Raw genomic sequence first — 21,245 nt, forward strand, 5'->3', positions numbered from 1 at the left:
CACCTGGTGGTCGTTTCTCTCTGTGCGCAGCAGCGGGGGCGCCGTGAAGAGGTCTCCGTGTTTTGTAGGGGACTTTCTCCTCCATCTCCGTCCACCGCACCGCACCGCACTCCCTCCCTCCAGTCTCCAGTCTCCAGGCAAAACAAGGACAACCATGGGCTTCGTGGGTCTGAGCTCCACGGTTCTTCTCGCCTCTTTGGTCACGCTCGCCGGTCTTTGCTCCGCGCGCTCCGACGCGCCGCGGGGAGTCGCGCTCGGGTTCGTTTTCGACCCCAAAGCGACGTGCGACCCGCCGTGCGAACACGCAGGAATCTGCACCCGCAACAACACATGCTTCTGCTCCCGGGGCTATGAAGGAGAGACCTGCCAGTTTGGTGATGTTACAATTTTTTGTCTATGTTTATGTTTAAGTAAATTCAGGATGTAAAGATGGGTGAAGTTTTTTTTAGTATGACATTATTTAGTTTCGACTTGCCACCACAAATTCCTTCCCCTGTAGAAAAGACAATGCTTACAGATATTTGTGGATACTACACTAAAGCTCATGACTCAGACATTGAGTGCATGACCTATGTTAAGAAAAGCACCTACAAATAGCCTCTAAACCAAATTTACTGCATTTTCAGGAATGAATTAACTTTATTTATATAGCATAGAATGCACAGAATGCAGCTCAAAGTGCTTTTAAACCATACACATAGGCACACAAGGAGGAAGGGAGAAAATAAGAACAATGAGTATTACTATTTATAAAATAGAAAGAAAGAAAGAGAAGACAGTGCATAAAAATAGTTAGAATAATTAATGAAAATAAGTAAATAAAAATATTCATTAACTAAAAATGAGAGAAAGTCATAAAAGACCAAAAACAGACAGCTGCTAGTTATAGGCTAGATTAAAAAGATAAGTAGTTGAGTTGGTGTTTAAAACTGTCAACTAAGGAATGCATTTTATATGCTTGATCCCCCCTTAAAGCATGTTTTCATGTAACCTACATCAGTTTAATGCAGAGGTTTGTTCACAAATATTTATGTCAACATAAGCTGAGCACAGCTTCACCTCGATGGGAAAAACATCCTGATTTTAAGACATAAATAGTTGGTGGAAGATTCCTTATGATCATCACTAATCAGTCTGTAAAAACACTATGATGGACCCAAGGTATCATTTTACATACAGTGCTGTAAGGACTTCATTTGCTGCTGATCATTTAAAATGTCTTAAATGTGTGATTGAAATATGAAGAGATAAAAGTTGAACTGGACTACAAACAGTAATGTCAAAAACGTTTGTGTTCTTGTGTGAATACAGCCAACTGTTATCCCAAATGTAAGAACGGAGGAGAGTGTCTTCGACCTGGAAAATGCAGATGTCCTCCTGGATTTGGAGGAAGATATTGTCACAAAGGTAACTATCCAGTTGGTCCAGCAGTTATGAACTAGCTGACAATTCAGTGGTTCCTGTGATTTGGAAGCCTGGAAGCTGCAGTTTTTGTTAAAGCTTTTTTTTTTCCTGCACACTTTATGTAGCAGTAATCAGGGTGAAGATCCATCTGCATAAATTTATACTACAGCATAACTAACCAGACATTCCCACACACAGCTGTCGGTCTTCTACCAGACATACAACAGGTTCCCTCTAACCTTTTTTTCCTAGTTGCTCCTCTTGGTGATGGAACAAAACTGCAGGAGTAGTTTGGTAAGCATGCAATAAAAACTCCTCCAGTGGCTCAGTGTTTAAGTGCTGTTAGTGTAAATGAGCCTAAAGGAACATTATTCTGTAAATTTGGGGATTTTGCCAACCTGTGGAGGACTGTACATTATACAGTTAGGGTTAAATCACACATAGTGGGTTTTTAAAGGATTTTATTATTATTTAAAAGTCAATATCTTTACATGTGAGTGTTTTTGGCAAAGTTAAATGACAATAAAATCCATCATGTTCTTGGAGGTCGGAAGAATTATTTGAAACAGCAAGACAATTAAGAGGACAGAAACCAAAAAACACACCAAATTATCTTCATTTTTTATATTTTTTGTTTAGTCTTTAGTTTTTATCTTTGTCTAGTCTCTTTTCTCCAGTGCAGTGAATTACTGAATACTTGTATATGAAAATACTTGTATATGTTTTACTTGTAATTGTTAACTTCTGTTTGATTAGTCCTTTTTTGTTGTCATTGTTGTTGTTGTTGTCCCCTACCCTCTTTCCCCATTTCAAGTGTCTTCTTTTTCACCTAGTCAGGCTCCTAATGCAACCAGTGACAAGGGGTAGCAAGTAACCATTTCTTCGTTAAATCAATAAATATAATGTGTTTTTTTTTTTGGTGTCTTGTCAAAAAACAAGGTAAAACAGAGACAGGTAAAACTATCTCATCAACATCTTCACTGATAGGTTTGGTTTGTGTCTTTGGTAGTGACGTGTGATGGCGGATGTTGGAACGGAGGGGAATGCATCGCTGTCAACGGAGTAGCCAAGTGCATCTGCCCCTCAAGCTGGGCTGGCTCAAAATGCCAAGAAGGTCTGTTTATTGCCGTATCTAATTACCCTATTAACAGCACAGGTCAAAGTCACCAAATGGAGCCGCTTTCTCTGCAGGAACTATTTATCAGCAAGAGCTTAACTAAAACATTTCTCATGCCTTCCCTGCTCCAAGATGCTGTCAGATGCTGAGGAGTAACCCCCACAACAACCCATTTAATTATAGTGGTGATGAATGATACTTAAGTTTTACGACTTGTGAATGGTGATTGAGACATTCATGGCAATAAATTGTAGTTTAGGTTTGGCTTTACACACATTTCTAAAGGGGCAGAGCTGCTCTGGAGGCAGAACAAAACAACAAACATTTTCTTATATTATGCACTGAAGTTCAATGAAACAAGACCTAGTTTACAGTCGTGCTAGTGGCTCTGTGAAACTGTACTTGAGCTTAAAAGAGCTGCAAAACCCAGAAGAATTTCATTAGTCTAGTTTTCATTGAGGAGTTTTACGGATAGTGTCCCATATTGGATTAGCAGCTGTTTCACTGAAAAGAATGAAACCAAATTCTTGTACGTTAGCAGGAGAAGTTAGCAGCCCTGTGAAATTGTACTCAGGCTGAGCTAACATGCTCACAATGACAATGCTAACATCCTGATGATGTTTAGCAGGTATAATGTTTATTATGTTCACCATCTTAGTTTGGCGTGTGAGCATGCTAACATTTGCTAATTAGTGAAAAAGTACAACTGAGGCTGATGGGAATGTCATTCATTTTCAAGTATTTAGCCACAAAGTATTGGACAAATAAAACAATTTTGAGCTGCAACAATGAGTCGATCAACAGGAATGTAATCTGTAACTATTTTCTTAACCGCATAATTGTTTTAGTCATTTATTAAGTAAATATGCCAAACATTTGTTGGTTGCAGCTTATCTCAAATGTCATGATTTGAAGCTTTTCTGTGTCTTACGCGATTAAACTGAATTTCTTTGAATTTTAGATGTCTTGATTTGACAAAACACGACATCTGAAAACATCTACATGGGCTCTAAGAAATTATAACATGTATTTTTCACAATTTTCAGAAATTTTATAGACAAAACATACATTTTAAATAAATGAATTAAGTGAGAAAATAAACAGCAGATTAACTGATAGTAAAAATAACTGTTAGTCACAGCCCTAAACCTGACCTTTGACCCTTTTGACATGATGATGGTACCAAAGGAAAAATTAGGGGATCACCAAAGTTACAATTCATCCTGAGATGGACATGACTGTTTTTTATTTTCATAGCAATCCATCCAAAGTGGTGGCCAAAAACCAAGCACCAGACAGACCAACAGAGCCATCCATGGCTGAAAATTATGGATCTACCAATGATAAATCAATGCATCTTATGTTGTCTCAGATAGTTTGCTTAGATGACTTTTTATATTAAAAATATCCTTTTTAGCTTTGAGCTGTCACTATGATGAGTGAATGAAAGTTGTTACCATTGACACCCAGGTTCACCCTCTAACTAACCTGCAATCAAAAACATCTCAGCCCTACTGAGATTTAAATAGTAAAAATGTGTAACGTATAACTAAAGCTCAGATGTTCCCAGCATGTTGATAATGTCTGTCCATGGTTTGTTCCCCATGCAGCGATTTGTCCCCAAGGCTGCAGGAACGGAGGAATCTGTGTGGCTCCAGGAATCTGCAGCTGTCCGGAGGGCTGGCTGGGCGGTGCCTGCCATACTGGTGAGTTTAAAATGAACACAGTCGCACTTTCATATACTGTAGATCAATGTACATAACTAGAAGAGAATACTGTTTCACGAATCGGTCTGCCAAACAGACAGGAAGGATATAAATTATGTGTACGTGTCTACTGAGGGAAAGTTTTAACCTCAGTGTTTTTCCAGATGTGACAAAACAGAAATGGAAACACTGCTCACCTCTGTGGCCAGTTGCGGGATTTGTGGCGTTATGATTTATAAGCTGCTCATTCATTTCCGTTGTTCTTTCTCAGGTTTTTATAAATGATTAATACCTTTTTTTGTTTCTTTTGTCTGTTTTTTTGTCTTGGCTATAGCTGTGTGCACTCAGCCCTGCCTGAACGGAGGGAAGTGTATTTCTCCTGACAAATGCCGCTGTCGCCCCCCTTATTCTGGCGCTCGCTGTGAGGAGAGGAAAAATTCCCACTAGTGTCAAAGGTCAATGAGGCCCAATCAGGAGCTTTATGCTGATGAGGCAAATATTGTTTTTTTTAGCTGAACATTGGTAGTTTTTATATTGTTTACCATATCATGTCATTCTTTTTTTTTTTTAAAAATACATTGAATCTGTTTAATGTACTTATTTGACTGTATAAACTTGTTATGTACTATACTGTAATTTGTGTTATTAAATAAATAAAAGTGTGAATTGCATCATTCAACGAAACGAAATAACCATAGAAATAGTATATTTTCTTTATTTAGACACATTTTACTTGTACCAAAGTGTAATCTGGTGTTGATGGAGAATTTTTTAAGGAAACAGAAGAAGATGTAACTCCAACATTAGTGGACATTACTTTGATTGACATGTTTGACATCAGTGTAAATGGATAACAGTCAAAAACTAAAACAGGCCTGATCAAACAATATATTAATGAAAGCAACTGAGAAAAATAAACAAATGCAATTTTTGTAAATCGCAACATCTTCAGTCTAAAACAAGTTACTGATGTGTATCATCTACGCATAATTCATAAAGCAGACTTATTTGTATTTTTCTCATAAGTAAGAAACAAACAGTGCACATCAGTTTTGTAAAAGCTATAATTTTGGTTAAATTGTGAAAAACACTTACAGCGTGCTGGTAATAACCTACAGCTTATGAATTTCATTGAGACAGATTTGTCATTTACTTCTTGTACATAATACTGTGCAGTAACACTCTGTATAAAACGTCCGTAAGCACTGCCGATGCATTTAACAGATGTGTTACCTTGAGCCTTGAGGTAGTGATATACAGGGACAAAAAGACAAGTGCAATACATCAAGTCCCTCCGTTAGCGTTCAAGCGTGCCACACATTCAAGCACATGCCAATATCCATTATCCACTGACACACACACGCGCACACACACACACTCACAGTCATACGCACAACAATTTATGGTGCTCTCTTCTTGCTTTGTGCATTTCGTAGCCTCTTTCATCCCACTTTCCATTTCTTTTTCATCACACTTGTGGTGCCTGTAAACGTAAATTCAACAAAATTAGATTTCACATACGACACTGTTCAACACAACCTACTGAAAGCCTTTTGATCCTAAAGGTATTAAAGTAACAGTGATTTTTTTTTTTTAGTGTTGGGAGCCTCAGAGGAAATAACCTTGGAGTTATTGGTACCATTTAATACTTTTCCCACTGCACAGAGCCATATACTGTATATGAGGTGTGACCCCAACTGCTGACCTTTATTGCACAGGTGAGGCCCTTGTAGCCTTTCCGACAGTGGCAGTAGTCAGGAAGCACACATCGTCCTCCGTTCAGGCATCGCTGTTTACAGACCGCTAGAGGGAATCAACATCACAGGATGTTTTTTAACAACTCGTTCTTATTTTGATAGTATATTCTTACTAGCTACAACTACACAAACACTTGATATTAAATAATTCAGGAACAAACAGATCAAAACACTAGTTATGTATTTTAATACAGTAATATTTTAATAGAGAGAGTCTTCTGTCAACATACTGCAAAATGGTAATATGACAGTGATGTAGAGATAAAATTGGAGGCAAGTTAGTAACTGTATGTCCTAGCCAGAATGTACTCAAACTGAACCATCACTGTGGGATATTATAACACGATTAGTACACTCACGTGTTTGACACTGGAGACCTTCCCACCCGATGGGACAGTGACAGGTGTTCGGTCCCACACACTCGCCGCCATTTTTACACTTTTGCAGACAGACGGCTACAGTGAGAACAGAGAGGGAGGCATAAACAACACTTGAGCAACAGCTTGGCAAATGGCACCAAATCTACCACATGACATCTCTGACTGGGCTGAAATCGCATCCAGTGCCAAAGATTTTGTAACGAACTGAATTCTGTCAGCCAATAATTACAGCAAGAGAAAGTTTGAAATGTTTAATTTCTTAGAAATATCAGTAGACAATGTAGACTGTGTATTCCTTGGACCTTTAATGTTTCATATTTATTTAAGCCTGCTATGATAGGCATAATGGCATAATCACTAAAGATACATGTTCTTGCATGGATGAAAAGTAATGTGATTTCCATATTAAAACACAGGAAAATGGAATTAGTATTTTTTGCATGTATTGACAAATATATACAAACAGGTGACAAGTAAGGGATAAAGTACAGCGAGTGGATCATTATTGTGAAATGACCCCCGCCAAGGTGAATCACCCTGAAGGGACCTGTGAATTGGGGCATTGTCATCCTGGAAGACACCACTCCCATCAGTATAGAAATGTTTCATCATAGGATAAAGGTGATCACTTAGAAGAACTTTGTATTGATTTGCAGTGACCCTTTCCTCTAAGGGGACAACAAGTGGACCCAAACCACGCCAGCAAAATGCCCCCCAAAGCATAACAGAGCCACCAGATCCCCTCACTGTAGGGGTCAAACATTCAGACCTCCACTGTCTGTATGTGTATATAACAGAATACAAAAATGTCAATGTGACTTTATGACTGTTTCAGTTCACCATCATTAGACTTTTGAATATCTGATTTGAGCCTTTAGTAGGAGAACAGATACTTTTCTCTGTTGCAACCCAATTTTGCAATAAAGACCGATGATCAGACTGAATTCCTGTTTAGTTTTCACTTCATTATCTGAATCACTGAACACATCTTGACATGTGGGAAGCAAAGTAGCGGTCTGGAAGCAGGTTAAAATTAACCAATCCTACTTCTAAGGAAAAAAAACAAGTTAATGTGCAGACTTTTTATATTACCTGTGATGCATCTGGTGTGTATGAATAAAGCATGGAATCACTCACGTATGTTACACCTCTTCCCTCTCCATCCTGACGCACAGGAGCAGGTGTTGGGTCCCACACACTTGCCTTTGTTCATGCACATTGGCTCACACACACCTGGAACACATTTACACATTCAGTGACCATATTCCCCCCCCCCAACATATTTATAATTGTGAGCTGCCAATGGCAACCATTATTTTAAATAAGGCTGCATTCAAATATGCAGGTGGTGATGTTAGTGACTTACTCTTTTGACACCTCTTTCCTGTGTAGCCTTCAGGGCAGGAACACACATTGTTTCTCATGCACTGACCTCCATTCTTACAAGGAGGACTGCATACAGCTGAAACACAACAATATTCAGCTGTGAGGATACCAGGAGGCATTGTACACATGGCTGATAGAAATTTAAATCAGATATAGCTAGCATTGGGAATTATTGATCATCTCAAACCTCTTGTGCATAATTATGCCAATATCTGAAAAGTCAAACTGAAATGTTCTCAAGGACTACAAGAGTGGTTGCAGTAAAAAGCCTAAACAGTAAGCTGCTGTATTCGTTAGGAAGAAAGGCCCCTTAGCTAGTTCTGGGTTTGTGTAGCTGACCCTGACCTCTGACCCCTCTGTATAAAGGGGAAGTGAAGTAAGTCTTCCTGCAGGGATTTGTGAATAATCACCATATTATGAGTAAAAATAAACCCTTTAGCACTACAACCTACTGTATGTTTTCTTTCAGAAGGAGCAGAGTAAGTCTGCAGAGAGTTTTGTATTACAGGTGCAGATGTTTCTGCTAAAATAATTCTTTAAATTTGGCAAATTTTGGCCCCGCTAGCGGCACGGCTCTATGAATGGCAATGTCAGTCTCTCAGTCACTTTGGTTCAGACTGAAATATCTCAACAACTATTGGATGGATTGCCATGAAATTTGGCACAGACATTCGTGTTCCCCTCAGGATGAATTGTAATCATTTTGGTGATTGCTTAACTTTTAATCAAGTCCCACCATCAGGTAAAAAATTTAATTTGTCCAATAATTTGGTTTATGACTAATTTCCTGCAAAACTAATAACATTCTCATCAGCCTCAGTTGTACTTTGTTTTTAGTGCTAATTAGCTTACATTAGCATTTAGCTCAAAACACCTGTGTTCCTAAGTACAGCCTCACAGAGCAGCTAACTTGGTCGCTAACCTACAAGAATTCAGTTTCTGTATAAAGTTCAGTGACTCACATTTAGTAAATGTAAAGGGGGAATTTAGAAAATGTTACACTCTCACATGAATAATTATTTCACCAAAGAAGAACTGACCAAAAAACTGACCACAAAAATACCAATATGGGGTTTGCAATCTCTTTTTACGCAGTCAGAAAGGGACCTTCATCATATAGGTTGACTGATAATATCAGAGTTTAAATGAAAAGACAATATCAGCAAAACAATACAAAACCACCTCAAAGATCAGGTTTCATTTCCTTTTTTCACAATTTCTCTCTGAGGTGGAACAGCAGAGCGGTAAAATGCGTGTGTCACTGTGGTTTGTATTTATCATCGCCTTACCTATTTGACACTGAGAGCCATAGAAGCCACTGGGACAAGCACAGATGTTGGGCTTTATGCATGTTCCTCCATTCAGACACACAGGGTTACAAAGAGCTGCAGAGGGTACAAAGAGCCATATTTAGATTCAAAAGATTTAATATTTGTATTTCAAAATATGTCTTTTGAATCCACAGTCTATGTTTTGCTGTCTCCAGAGCATAATGTAAGATTTACTTTATTGTCATGGCAACACTGACAAGTTCCAGTTTGAATGCTCAAATGCATTCAGATCCAATTTTTGTGGTCAAAAGCACCCGCTGTAAAATGTTAGATCTGTTTAACATGTGAAGAAAACATTGAAATGGAGACACTTTGCAGCTGCAGCCTGAATGCACACTCGGTTACAGATGTCATGTTGTACCTGAGTTGCATGTCGGTCCGTACCAGCCAGGTTTGCATTTGCAGACATCAGGAGAAACACACTCGCCTCCGTTTTCACAGTGCCTGTTACACACCACTGAGACAGATGAAATGATTACACTTCCAAATGGACGTCTAGAGCTACATGAACTCAAAATTAATCACAGAAAATATCTTTCCCTCCTTGATATGCTCAACTGAGTCACCTTCAGTTATCACTGTGTGAGCTTTATGAGCAGCAGCCACTGATTGGTGGAAGTTTTTTTGCCCTCAGTTTCTCTGGGTTATCTACAGGCTGCCTGAACCAGGCTATATGCAGCAAGAAGATTTGCAGATACTAGATAAAAAAAACTGCATGTTTTTTAAAAAATTTTATCTATTAAGGAAGAGAACTTTAAAAATAAGGCAGTAAAGGACAGTGCTCATTTCTAATCCTAGACTCTGGAAAGCACAATATGATATTTATATAATATGTGTAATATGATATTAATCTATTTTTAAAAAAAATACCTAAATACACCTACAGGAACCTATAAAATTCAACCTTATTAGATTTAGAGGTCTTCCTGCTTACTGTTTTCCTCCAGTCTTTATGCTAAGCTAAGCTAAGCTAAGCTAAGCTAAGCTAACGGGGTGTTGGGTGAAGTAGCATACAGACATGTGAATGGTATCATTTTTCTCATCTAACTCTGGGCAAGAAAGCAAATTAGTGTATTTCCCAAAATGTTGTCTGCGCTGTAAATCTGAACAAAGTCTGTTAGTAATACATCATGGGGGCAGTAATGGCCTAAAGGTTAGAGAGGCTAGCTTGTGACCGGGAGGTCGTCGGTTCAGTCCCTGGGCCAGTGTGGGTGGGTAAAGTTAAAAAAAGCAGTGCATGCCCCTCCCTCATTACCACCACTGAGGTGCCCTTGAGCAAGACCCTTAACCCCAACCCCTCCAGCAGATCAGACTGTGGTTGTACTGGGCAACTTCCAGGTGTCTGTGTAACTGCAAAATGTGATCTGAGCATTCCTGCAAAAGTGAGACTTCCTTGAATAAATAACAGTTATAAAAACTCACAAACACACCACAAAAGTAATTAAATACCACAAAAGTAATTAAATAGCATCTCACTGATTTCACATCTGGGTCCCACGTATCCATAGGGGCAGGTACACAGGTTTCTGGCCAGACAGGTGCCTCCATGCTGACAAGGCGGTTCGCAGCTCGCTACACACCGACACAGGGTTGTAAAGATACTCATGAGTATTCTGTGAAGCAATGTGTGTGTGTGTGTGTGTGTCAGCATGTTAGACTGCTATGAATATGAGCTTGGGTTACCTTCCTCACAGGTGGGCCCACTGTAGCCTGCAGGACATTCACACACATTAGGTTTCACACATTTTCCCTGGTTCTTGCAGTCAGGTCGACACACAGCTGAGAGGGAAGAAAAGTGGCAAAAAATCAGTCAATGAGTTAAAGTAGCCTCATTTTCACAAGTGATTTAACAGTAATGAGTCATGACAGAGTACAAAGAACTCTGGGTTGCACCGTTTCTTTCAAGAGTGATATGATTTAATAAACTGGGTTTCCAGCACATAATTTAACAAATCATATTCTGTCCAACCTCCCTCGTTCTCACCTATGTGACAGTTGTATCCGGTGTAGCCTTCCTTGCAGGTGCAGGTGTTGGGCAGAGTGCACTCCATGTTCCTCCCACACTGATACCTACACACAGCTGAAACACATCACAACAGGTTTACTGTAGGAAATCCAACCATTAGGACATGAGGACATGCCACAAACAATTGTTTAATCCACTCAAATCAGTCAATCCACAAAGTATTATTAAAAGACTAATCAAAATCAAATATTTATCTTGCTATAAAGATACCAAACATTCAGTGAAGATTCTCAGTCATCCAGGGTCATGGTATATTCAAAAGGCGTCTGAAGAAGCCTTTTGGACGAGAGTTTAAAGCAAGTTCAGATGCCTTTGTCTGAGGCCATCTGCATGTATTTTTGGTTGGTAAAAACAAAAATGAGCAAATTAAGGGAATCGTTTTGGTCCCTAGAAACTTCATGATGGCTCTTTGTCAATATTATTTTCACATTTTAAAGCAAGACAGTATAACTTTTGCTGAACAGCAGCCACTGTGGCCACAAGTGAGATTTTCCATTATTAAGATAATGGAAGTCAATGATCTGATTCAGTGATGTCAGTTACACAGTTATATCAATCTAAAATAATGCTAATATTAGCTAACATTAGCCACCATAAGCTACTTGTCATAAAAGACCAAGTAAGGCTGTAGCAGCAAAACCCCTGAGTGTGTTAAATTAAGCAAGAGTGTCTTATATTGCTTCTGAATTCAGCTTTTCATTTGTATGAGGAAGAACGTTCTTTCAAAAGTTATTTAAATACCAAATGATAAATTGAGTAATTGAAAAAAATAATCAATACACTATTTGATAATGATGGAGATGTATGTAAATAAAGCAGAGCTCCAAACAAGGCCTTGAAAAGAACGTTATGTACAGCTATGTCAGATATGCCTGTTTAAGTTATTTCACTGCAAAAGACACAATATCCCCTTCCTACTTTGGACAAACTTGGTTATCTTAAAATGTGCATTGTTTTTCTTAAAATCAGTAGATATTTTTCTTCTATTTTGTTAAAACTAAGTGTTTGAATTGCCAAAACATACTATACTTTATAATGATCTACTGTACAAATGCCCCTTATAACTTATAAATCATTAATATTTGATGTTTTGCACAATTTAAAAAGTTGGTGTTTGGAAGTGTTAGTGAATTGGGGACAATCTTGATTAAAATAGCATCACCTACAAATAATATAATAATGGAACTTTCATATAATTAATGTGCAGCTTACAAGCCATTTTACATAATGAATGAATAGTATAATAGTCTGATTTGGACCATTTAGTGCCATAATGTATTTATTTTTCTTTTGGGCTTGAGTGTAAATACATCTGTTTGTACTGTTTTAAATGTCTGTCTGTCTGTAAACCAGGAGGCTGCATCTTTTAAGCCTCATTACCTTTACATGTGACTCCGTCTCCAGTGTAACCGTACGGGCAGCGTCCACACCTGAAGGATCCGGTGACGGTGGGCTCACAGGGGACACCGGGGAAGCAGGGAGAGTCAGCACAGGTCACTTGGTGAGACGGTAACCCCCATTTGACCCCAGTGTTGAGGCCGGGGGTCAGCTCCACCTCACTGGGCTGACCTCGGTGGAAGGTCGGGGTGAAGACTCTGGTTGCAGTTTGATTCTGGGGGGTCTTTCTTACAGTGGAATGAACTCTCCTGATAGTAGTGTTGGTGGCGGCTTCCGGTCTTGTCCTCCTCTCAGGGAGTCGTCTGGGTGAGTTGGGAGACGATGAAGAAGAGGAGGAAGAGGAGGAGGTGGGAATCGTTTCCTTGCTGGAATCTAATTTGGTGATATGAATATGCCCGTCTGCTCCAGTGGCGACTGTCCCCTGACCTGTAAAACACTGGAAGTTAGAGGATATGACTTAAAAAAATAACAGAAATACAGCTTTCAACATTAAAACATGCAACTCTTAAGTTTTCATGTGGAGGAACAACAAATTTTCCTACACAGCAGTAAAAACACAACTCTTTAATTCTATTTAGATTTATTTTGTTTGAACATACAAGTGATACAACTTCAACTACAATCAGATAAAAAAATATACAGTAAGACAAAGAAATATTTAAAAAATAAGTTGTTTTTTACTTCAAAGTCTTGTCACAAAACATACTGTGTCACAGAAATTCTATTTAACAAAAAAGTAATAATTTTGATATATATATATTGTGCAACCCTACACTAAATCTAAAAATTTGTGAATTTGTGAAGTACAAAAAAAATGTACATTGCCAGTTTAAAGTTTGGACACACCTTCCCATTCACTTGAATGAGAAAAAACTGTCCAAAAATCATATAATGGTAGGTGACGTGGAACTTTTTACATATGAACGACATTTTCCACATACAGGTAAAACATGTGAGAATAAAATAAAACAATTTACATATGATAATCAACATGTGTCTAAATAGTATTTACTTTTTCAAATAGGACTTTCTGAAAGGGTAAAGCCTACTGTGCTTCTTTCAATTTATAAATATCCCTTAATCAAAAATACAAAGCAGAAAACACGGTCACTACTGTCCTTTAACCAGCATCAGTTCTGAATTGAAAGAACTGTTTCACTCTCACCTGTTGCTGTGCAAATCCATCCGTTTCCATGGAGACCGGGAGGACAAGGTCCACAGACAAAGCCTGCGGACACATGTGTGCTCTCAAAACACTGAACGCCCGGGTAACACGGCCTTCTAGCGCACGGTGACTGGCTGGACGGTTTGGGCCTCAGTGAAACCTGCGGCACTCGCTCCGGTGTGGTCACCGCTTTGATTGGAGAATCTTGGTTACCTTGGAAACAAAAGGATGAGGATGACTTTCCGCTGGACAATGGAAATATCCTTAATGATGTATGAAAGCATGAATCCTAGAGAAAGAACTAGATAGATGTACAACTCTAGAAATAAAATGAACATATCCTTGAGGTGCACTTGCTGCCTATGAAGCTGAATTAGCAGTAGATGAACATTATTAAACAAACTCTCCATTTTCAAGATAAAATTTGAGAGAGGGGTCTTACGAGTGCAGTCTTTCCCATCACCGCTGTATCCTTGAGGACAGACTCCACAGATGAAAGAGCCCAGAGTGTTGTTACAGCCCACTCCAGGGAAACAAGGCTGAGAGACGCACTCATCTATATCTTCTCTACATGTATGGCCTGTCAACACATGAAACACCAGACAATGTGATGTGGAAACACTTACAAAACAAGTATGAACCAATATTTGAATATTACAAATTAAACAAAACAGCTGAGATGCCTTTACTGCTCACACACGTAAAGAGGATCGCTAGAACTGCTGTTCATAACAAATAAAAATTTTCAGATTGATTGCATTTTTGACTTTCGAAACTAACAAAATCAAGTTAATTTAGTGTATTTATCATTATTTTTCTCATTTATGATAACAGGGATCTGGGGATGCATTGACAACACGTAGCCTCTGCTTATCAACACAGTCCAACGGGAAAAGTGCCACAAACAGTAAGAATCAAGACAGATTAAAAACAAATTCCCCAGTAATTCAAACCATTTACTGTTTTTGGAAGTAAAATCAGTTCTGAAGTTTTGGTTATAATAAATCATTCCAGTATTGAAGGTCAAAGTTGAACGATAATGTCAGATTTAATGATTGTTTTCAACAGACAGTCTAGACAGCATTTGCTTTCATTTCACTTGAAAAATAAGTAAACTTATTACCCTCCGACTTTATAAAGCAGCAGCAGAGTAAAATGTAGTTGTGTTGTGATAGAAATGATGGTCACAACTTCAAACATAATTTCTCTGAAGCCTTCTTCTTCTTCTTCTTCGTTGGATTTTAGAGGTGGTTTGCATCCAAAATGTTGCATCACCGCCTTCTACTGGGCTGAAAATAAGTCAATTCTCCTATCTAATCTAAGTTATTATATATAAAATAAAATAAAATGAAAACAATCATCCCATTCTCTAATATGACTTCTCAATTTAGACTCTGACAAGACCTAAAAGCCTCTCTTGCACTTCCTCTCTGGTAATTTCCCTGATGTCAAGAAACTTTCTCGCAGCATCAACTATCTCTATTCTCTCGGATTTCCTTTCTGCCTCAGCGGCACAGTTTATCGCCATGGCCAGAAAATGCTAAGAACTTAATCTTGTCCTTACAAAAACAATATCCATCATGCCTACCTGATTTGTTCTCCTTTACTTCTTGAATCTTTCCATTCCTAGCTGCTTCCTCATGGCTTAGCCTCCTCTTGGACCTGATCCTCATGAATTCCATCTCTCTTTCTTTCTCTTTGGACGGTCTGCTTGCCATGCCTCATGACACATTGATTACACTTGGGTTCTTTTCCACAGTTTCTGCTGCTGCACTTCTCATCTCCACATTTACCCACATATCCCCAAAATCATGTCTACACACGAGCGAGCCGTGTCCAAATTTCCAACAACGTCTGCACTGAATGGGTTTGGGAACAAAAGGCCGTACTGGGTAACTGATATGATCTAAGAATACTTTTGTCAGGTAGGATTTCTGATTCAAAATGCAACATAACAGATCTTGTTTCACACCTTTCGACCATCAACAACACCCTTTACCGGAACTTTTCTATGGAGTGGGAAACCTGACACTTGGTTACCATCTAACTCAGATATTTCCAGCACCTTCTACAGGTGTTTCTCTGACACCCATGCAACAATGATCACTAAGTTTACATCGCCAAGTTTGTCCTTAATCCAACTCACTACTTCATGTTTGTCTCCATCTGTATGCATTCATGTAACATCAATGCATGTCACTAACTTTGCTTTTTTTGTGCTTTCTCATCTCGCAGGAAACCCTGGGTTGCAGGCCGAGCCTTCGCAGTCCTTCGCAGTCCTGTTGGCATCCTTCCCTGGCTATTGCTACTTATTGTTATTGTTATGATTGTTGTTATTCTGTCCCCCCCCTCTCCTCCCCCTTTCCCTCTTTCTTTCTCTCTCTCAACCCAACCGGTCAAAGCAGATGGCCGCCCACCAAGAGCCGGGTTCTGCTTGAGGTTTCTACCCGTTAAAGGGGAGTTTTTCCTTAGTGCTGCTCATGGGGGGAACTGTTGGGTCTCTGTAAATTAAAGAGTACGGTCTTGACCTGTTCTATGTGAAAAGTGCCCTGAGATGACTTTTGTTGTGATTTGGCGCTATATGAATAAAAATTGATTGATTGATTGATTGATTGAGAACTCTAAATCTGTCCTTGCTCCCAGTCAATTTTATCCCAACCGAGTGGATTTCTCTTACGTTCTCACTATCATCACTGTAACGTGAAATTTCTTCTATTTTCTTCCCTAATTTTTTCCTGCTGCTTCTTTCAAACTCATCCGCCTCCATTTTCCACTTGGCAGCCTGGCAGGTAATGCTCTTTAATGCGCTTTACTTAAATAAAAACATTAAACCTTTTATTATGTGTACTGCGGTTGTCTGAAGGGAACAGATCTGCAGGGTTGATCGGTACCTGTCATTCCAGGTGGGCAGATACAGGAGAAGGAGTTGGGCCCGTCGATACAGCGGCCCAGTCTGCAGGGGTTAGGTTTACAGTCATCGATGTCCACCTCACACCTTTCTCCTTTAAATCCATCCAGACACACGCAAATGTATTCCCCGCTGCCAGCAGGGAGGTTGGTGTTGGTTACACAAGAAGCGCCATTCAGACAATCACAGGAGTGCACAGACACCTGAGGAAAAACAGGAGAAGGCACATTCACACACAGATTTATTCTGATTCATTATTTGGACACAAGTTTGTGACCTGAAAACAAGATTTTAATAGATGTAGTGTATTTCATGTCTCTGGAAATGTTCATACTGCTAGAAAGACACTTAATCTTACCTCAAGTTTATCATTTACTATTGCTAAAATAAAGAGGGTTTTAAGAGGGTTTAAAGAGGTAGTTTTTCTGCTCACTACTCCTATATACTACTAGGATACAGTACGTACTGTAAACCAGTTTTCATGGTATATTGTTTTTGCAGTTAGTATACAAGAAATCAATTCTCGTTCACAATTTGTACTAGCAGGAAATTATATAAGATGTAAGTAAGCAAGTAAAGTTTAGTTCTATAGCGCCTTTCAAACCCAGAGTTACAAGGTGCTTCACATAATAGAAAACCACAAAATAAAGGTGCAATTTCAGCTCACATGTTTCAACATAGAGAAATAAAAGGTTACTAAGTAAGTTAAGTAAAGACTAAAAGAACAACATGCACAGAAAATACAATAAAAACAGGGATTTCAAGGAGTGGTCAAACATAGAGAAATAAGACAAAATATGAAAAGAATAATACAAAAACATTTGAGTGGACGTTATAAAATTGTTATACAAATACCAGTCTGTACAGGTGGGTTTTTAAAAAGCTTTTTAAAAACTGAGTCACTGACTCAGCTGATCTGGTACTGAGGAGTTTGTTTCACAGCGTTGGAGCTAAAACAACAAAGGCATGTGTGCACAATTATGCACGCGAATCAAAGTGAGACTTTGAAACCCACGCTGCCAACGACATAAAAAGAAAGGAAAATGTTTTTCTAAAGATAAAATCCTTAATTTTTGTTTTCTGAAATTTTCCTGGAGCTGTCTCACCACCATCTGCAATTTGTTTGAATGTTTTGCAAATGTGAGCAGCGCTTCCATTTTCTTTTGTGCATTGCAAAATCAAGAACATTCAGTATTTATGCATCCTGACGTCTTAGTTTTGTCACTTTTTCAGTGTAAATGCATTACATATTCAAAACCTGCATAGCATTAATGTGTTTTATGGAATTGTGACACAGAAAACCTCCTTTAGCAGAAAACAATATATCATTAGCCCCCTCTAGTGGCAGGAATAAGTAAAGGCTTTGAGAGCCAGAGGCCTGGCAGGCTTATAACCAGAAAGTTTCCACTATAATGATAATTTTTTGGTTATAGTGAACTGATTAGCTATTGTCGTTTTTTCCACCTCTCAAATGAACTTGCACTTCACACTTAATGAGAATGAAAACTTCAAAATGGTTGTATAAAGACTGTTCTGGTCACACTAAAGAAAAAGCCTTACCTGTACAGAGGCTCTGGTCTCAGCGTTACAGTCGTCCGTCACAATAAACTGGAACGTGTGTGTGTCAGTGGTTTCAGCTGTGGTCTTCCAGATCAGCAGGCCGGCTGGAGACAGAGATGCACCTTCAGGACCCGATACCAGAGTGAAGAGCACCGCCGAGCCCTCGGGGTCCCGGGCTTGTAGCTGGTAGATGAAAATCTCTCCCTGAAAGGATCGGAGATGAAACGGCAACGACTGCAGCACCGGAGGCTCGTTCTCTGATGGGAAACACAGAGAAGTAGGATAAGTACAGTAAGCGACTCAATAAATCTATAAGTGAGTCGATATGTGGTGAGTGAAAGACTGGATGAAAGGGTGGGAATCAGAGAGTATGAGCAAAAGTTTAAAACTGAACAGGGCACCCAGGTTACAATTAAAATACATAATACATATAAAATGTTGATTTTGTTGAAATTAGGTCATTGAACATAAATCAGACTCTTGCCAGACAGTATAATAAAGATATACAGACAGAATAAACCTGTGTTAATTAGGCCAATTTGTGATAGACGCTGAAAAAAGGTTATTTTTTTACATAAGAGTTTTGCCCAGGATTCATTCTGATGGAGCCCAAACTTCATATTAGTCAGGTGGACATTATCACCTGATTTCAGCTTATCACAGAAATGTCTCTACTGGTGTAAACAGACCAATAAGTAACTTCTGCAGAGCTGGAAATGCACATGAAAAGAGTACATGTCATAGAGATGAATTTGGTGACGGGCTATTTTAATCAAACATCAAAAAATAAAAATAAATATTCATAATGCAGCCTCATCTACACCACTCAGTACTGAACTTGCTGTTTATTATAGTTGAGTCGTTTATAGTTTTTATTTATAATATTTTTGGGGGATTTTCGCCTTTATTCCAGCAGAGAGGTTACAAGAAATGAGGGAGAAAGAGACGACATCACAACATCAGACACCAGCTGGTATCAAACCAGGGATGTTGCGATCACAGTATGTGAAGCCACCAGTTAGTGAAACTTATTTAAATTCCTGTCACATTTAGTGTTTACATGTTTACTGTTACATTTGCTGTGATTGTTTTCTTTTTGACAAGTTTCAACTGACATATCTTGGTCAAAACTGCTTACTAACCAAACTGCAAGTGATCAAAAGGCTGATATATGTTGTTATCAGATTCTTCAACAGTCAAATAATCAGTGTCTGCCTCAAAACTCCAATAGTGGTTTAATATAAAAATGATTAATTGATAGAATTCATGCATGATGGAATCAGCCTAATCAATTATCATTACACCATGTCTTGTCATCATTATACTTTAGATCAGTGAATTAACTCAAGTTAATGCTACATATTTCATCATTTCATCACCATCTGACCTACTTTGAGTTAAAGAAGTAAAGTTGGTCAGAAAGTGTAACAATGAAGTAAACTGTCCTCGTTTGACTGAAGCAACATCAGTGGCTCCAATCTGCACAGAGCTGCTGACAAACGATCAAAACAACCCTGAGCGACTACCAGCCACAAAACTCACTGATGGTCGTCCAACGTCGGCTCTACTGAGGAAGTGACACATGAAAAACTTTGTGTGTGGGATAAATCAGAATGTGAGAATGCGATCTGTGAGGCAGACCAGATTAGAAACATTGACGTTTTTGTGCACGTACTCTCTGCTATGGACCATGTGTGTTTGGAGGAGTCAGGGCGGCATGTGAGGCAAGGGATGCTGGGATTGGACTCCCCCTCACTGTAACAAAGGCCGTCAATGTTGCAGGTTTTCTCCTGGGAAGGAAAGACAATAAATAATATAAAAAAAAAAAGTTCAGTGTTTATTTCTCTTTGAAACAAACTGCCCTTCATAACACAAAACATTTGGTGGCCACTTATGCAAGACCTACCTCAGTGAGCCACACAGGTTCATGAAAAGCATAAACAGAACATGGCAACAGGAGAACAAGGACAGTTTTGTTGAAACACACTAACAAAGTCAAACTGTGGATGCCTCACACGTTCAACATCACTAAAAGACTGTTACTATTAACAGCTGCTGAATGTTCAGTCCTTGCTCTTGCAGAAAAAACACAAAACCTTTTGTCATAAAAACACAGGTGATATAATTTGCTTCTTTGAGGGGGTATGTTATACCCAAAAAAGGAAGTGTGTTGGACTTTAACTCAGTGAAACATGTCAAGAGCTATGTTTGGTTTGGGGCCCCCTGGTCTCCTTTGTTTTATGGAGGTTAAACTCCATGTACGTGTAACATGCATGATGTGAACGCATGATCAGGTCATGTAGCACCTCATGGCCTTATGCCAATTGGTTGAATGTATGTAACCTTACAATGTTATCCAATCAGATGTTGTTTCTTTGTCTTTGGGAAAACTTTATAAGGTGTATTTCATTTTCCTTTCTTTGAGACTGCCTGACCTTTGTGTTGAGGTTTGTCTCAATAATAGTTTTTTATCTTCAACCCAGCGGTGTTTTGTGTTTTCAGACAATTTCCACAACACTTTAACACGTTAATGTATTAGCTCTTACTGCAGAAATGATCTGTTTGCATGATGATAAAGGAGCCTCATAGGCACTGCCTACACACTGTTTTAATATTATTTCTTCAGGAAAGGCTGACAAGGCACACATGCTTGATTTCGGCTCATTTCTTGTTGACACTCACATTCACATAAGGCTGCAGCTCTGAACATGACTGTCACCACAGTGCAAGCTGTGAGCTGTGAGCTGTGAGCAGCAGCAGCAGCTATTGGCAAATTCTCAGGTCACCAGGGAAACAGATAAATGAACAATTTCAAAAATGCAGTTATACGTGCAGATTTCAAATCGCACCTTCCACAGCATCGGTGGATGACTTTTTAACTTGTATCTCTGCCTACTCAGACCACCTGTTATAACAAACACCATCACAAAGATGGCATGCCAAAAAAAACATTCAGTTAGAGAGTTTTGCCTCACTTTAATATATATTTTATCACATTTAAGTGCAGATTTAAATGTACATCTGTTCTGAGCTATCTCTTACCAGCATCACATCTGCTGTCTTATTTTCAGTAGATTAAATACCTGTAGTAGTCGTCATACAACAGC

At 38.9% G+C, this 21,245-nt stretch overlaps 2 protein-coding genes across 2 annotated transcripts in view; one reads left to right on the plus strand and one right to left on the minus strand.

Annotated features, from left to right (window-relative positions):
• The first annotated feature begins 3 nt into the window (after window positions 1–3).
• vwde (von Willebrand factor D and EGF domains) lies at window positions 4–4,793 on the plus strand. The gene is made up of 5 exons (XM_044359901.1): window positions 4–374; window positions 1,312–1,407; window positions 2,414–2,518; window positions 4,132–4,227; window positions 4,562–4,793. Exons 1-5 carry the CDS (start codon window positions 155–157, stop codon window positions 4,672–4,674), a joined length of 630 nt encoding a protein of 209 aa, XP_044215836.1. The 5' UTR covers window positions 4–154; the 3' UTR covers window positions 4,675–4,793.
• A 131-nt stretch (window positions 4,794–4,924) lies between these two features.
• Window positions 4,925–21,245, minus strand: part of vwdel (von Willebrand factor D and EGF domains-like) — a 35,572-nt gene continuing 19,251 nt past the window's right edge. Inside the window, exons 16-31 of the mRNA XM_044359894.1 lie at window positions 19,814–19,928; window positions 18,139–18,395; window positions 16,562–16,781; window positions 14,113–14,250; window positions 13,671–13,883; window positions 12,488–12,931; window positions 11,066–11,161; window positions 10,765–10,860; window positions 10,558–10,653; window positions 9,443–9,538; window positions 9,040–9,135; window positions 7,731–7,826; window positions 7,502–7,597; window positions 6,344–6,439; window positions 5,933–6,030; window positions 4,925–5,710 (exon numbers count right to left, since the gene is read on the minus strand). Of these exons, the coding sequence (XP_044215829.1) occupies window positions 5,696–5,710; window positions 5,933–6,030; window positions 6,344–6,439; window positions 7,502–7,597; window positions 7,731–7,826; window positions 9,040–9,135; window positions 9,443–9,538; window positions 10,558–10,653; window positions 10,765–10,860; window positions 11,066–11,161; window positions 12,488–12,931; window positions 13,671–13,883; window positions 14,113–14,250; window positions 16,562–16,781; window positions 18,139–18,395; window positions 19,814–19,928 (2,268 nt within the window). The 3' untranslated portion in view covers window positions 4,925–5,695. The remainder of the gene's footprint in view (window positions 5,711–5,932; window positions 6,031–6,343; window positions 6,440–7,501; window positions 7,598–7,730; window positions 7,827–9,039; window positions 9,136–9,442; window positions 9,539–10,557; window positions 10,654–10,764; window positions 10,861–11,065; window positions 11,162–12,487; window positions 12,932–13,670; window positions 13,884–14,112; window positions 14,251–16,561; window positions 16,782–18,138; window positions 18,396–19,813; window positions 19,929–21,245) is intronic.

The sequence above is a fragment of the Thunnus albacares genome, chromosome 8 (assembly GCF_914725855.1).
Source record: "Thunnus albacares chromosome 8, fThuAlb1.1, whole genome shotgun sequence".
In the NCBI taxonomy this organism is placed as follows: Eukaryota; Metazoa; Chordata; class Actinopteri; order Scombriformes; family Scombridae; genus Thunnus; species Thunnus albacares.

Coding starts and splice junctions, on each gene's coding strand:
- vwde (XM_044359901.1), top strand. CDS start 155: ATGGGCTTCGTGGGTCTGAGCTCCACGGTTCTTCTCGCCTCTTTGGTC. Junction 2,519..4,131: donor TGGCTCAAAATGCCAAGAAG/GTCTGTTTATTG, acceptor TTCCCCATGCAG/CGATTTGTCCCCAAGGCTGC. Junction 4,228..4,561: donor GGGCGGTGCCTGCCATACTG/GTGAGTTTAAAA, acceptor TCTTGGCTATAG/CTGTGTGCACTCAGCCCTGC.